Source organism: Sinocyclocheilus grahami, unplaced genomic scaffold (assembly GCF_001515645.1).
Source record: "Sinocyclocheilus grahami isolate Dianchi unplaced genomic scaffold, SAMN03320097.WGS_v1.1 scaffold733.1, whole genome shotgun sequence".
In the NCBI taxonomy this organism is placed as follows: Eukaryota; Metazoa; Chordata; class Actinopteri; order Cypriniformes; family Cyprinidae; genus Sinocyclocheilus; species Sinocyclocheilus grahami.
The window spans coordinates 574,533-576,360 of NW_015505912.1; the positions used below are offsets into that span (position 1 = coordinate 574,533).

Genomic DNA, 1,828 nt, shown 5'->3' on the forward strand with positions numbered 1-1,828 from the left:
GATGAGCTTTGTAAAAATCGACGTGTTTCAGAAAGGCGGGGCATAGAGGAGAAACAAAGGAGAAACAATAATGTACAGTATGTGGAAAATAATGTTTTTTTAACCTTAAATGCATAAACACATTTTATTACACCAAATACACAAAATAATGTTCTTTTTAGCAGCATCATATGACCCCTTTAACATGAGACTGGCAGAAACTGTGTGTGTGTTATGTCCGCTTTAAACTGCAAAATAATAATCCTAATTAGGGATAGTAACGATCCATTTTAAATAGCACAAACATAAAATTTTTAAAGATATTTAAAGTTTTTTAAAAAAGTGTAATTATTGTGTAGTGTATATTCACAGTTTGTGGACATCTCATTTTGTAATGTGTGTTTTTTAAATAATTTTGTTAGAATACTATTTTTATCTGTTTGCTAAAAAACATACAAAAATGTATTGTCCCCATTTTTAATTAATGGATAATAACAAGTGAGATTTCAAGTATATTTTGACCACTCAACTCTTTGTTTAATTTGAACTGACTGATACTGCTCTGTCCTCAGTTGAGGAGGTCAGCTCATGTATCCTAAAGCTGTCCTCATCACCACGGCCCAATAACAGCTACTGCTTTCAGAGAGATCCACCAGAGGGTTGTGAGAGAGTCCGAGTGTGTGAAGAAAACGTGTAAGTAGGCATACAATGCTAGGGTGTTGCTCTGTGGTTGCTGTTGGTGTTCTGAGTGGTTAATGCAGTCTTGACTATTGTGCATCTTGTGCATTTTTTTTCCCACCCCATCCTCAAATTCAGCCTTCCATGTTTGGACCAAGTGTACATGTTCTCCTGCCCCGACCCAAACAAAGTGAACTTCTCCACACACACAGGCTCAGCCTTCTGCCCTGTCAATCTCCCGAGGCCCCTCCTACCTCCAGTGGACTTCCTGATCTGCAGCCTCTCAGTTTCTCCAGGGTCCTGTTGGGTGGGACAGTGAGGAGTTAATAACAAAAGAAAAAACTGTGAATTTGGCGTCTGTTACTCTGCGTGAGAGAGACAGAAAGTGACTGTCTTTAAAAACACTCAGTACTTTTTAATATTGCATTTGCCTATGTGACCTTACTTTTAAAAATGACATTTTTTCATTGTTAAATGGTGGAAAAAGTAAAAGCATATTTTCTAATTTAAAAAGTAATTGTAATAAGAGAATACCACATTTCTTTGTGAGTCAGTGAGAGTGGTGAAAATATCCTGTTGGAATGGCGGACTTGATAGATTTATGGATTAATAATTTGGGCAGTTTTATAAAGAGAAGGCTGTTCTTGTAGATAATGAATGTTGAATAGGCCATAGTACTATTAAGGCAATGCTTGTATTTTAAATTAGCATTTTACCACCCACTTCAGTGTTACAATTAAAAAATAAATTGGCAAATGCATTTTTTTAAAAATATTTTTACTTTAGTTTTATTTAGTTTTGATTATTGAAAAGTTTATTGAAGAAAGTATGTGGGTGGATTATTACAGTCATAGACCACATCAGTAGGTATATTTATATTCTTATTTAAATCGAATGTTACAGTCATGCTCTTAATGGTACATTTAAATTCACCCTTTATATTTTTTCAAAAGTAGAGTGTTTTTTGTGGCTAATGAATGTTTACATTTACCTTGAACATGCTATATTTGTATTTGTTTAGATGAATCTGTACGTGAATGTATGATTAGTTAGGAGCTCTGTACTGTTTGCACATATATTTTTGCTAAAGATAAACTATAGAATGTAAATGGTGACATTATCTGACTTAAAAGTATTTCTTTTTCAATACGCTCATTGCACACATGATGGT

General features: G+C 34.1%; 1 protein-coding gene across 1 annotated transcript in view; it reads left to right on the forward strand.

Annotated features, from left to right (window-relative positions):
* Positions 1-987, forward strand: part of fam117ab (family with sequence similarity 117 member Ab) — a 14,096-nt gene extending 13,109 nt beyond the window's left edge. The window contains exons 5-6 of the mRNA XM_016244750.1: positions 552-672; positions 796-987. Coding sequence (XP_016100236.1) covers positions 552-672; positions 796-976 — 302 coding nt within the window. The 3' untranslated portion in view covers positions 977-987. The remainder of the gene's footprint in view (positions 1-551; positions 673-795) is intronic.
* The last annotated feature ends 841 nt before the right edge of the window (positions 988-1,828 follow it).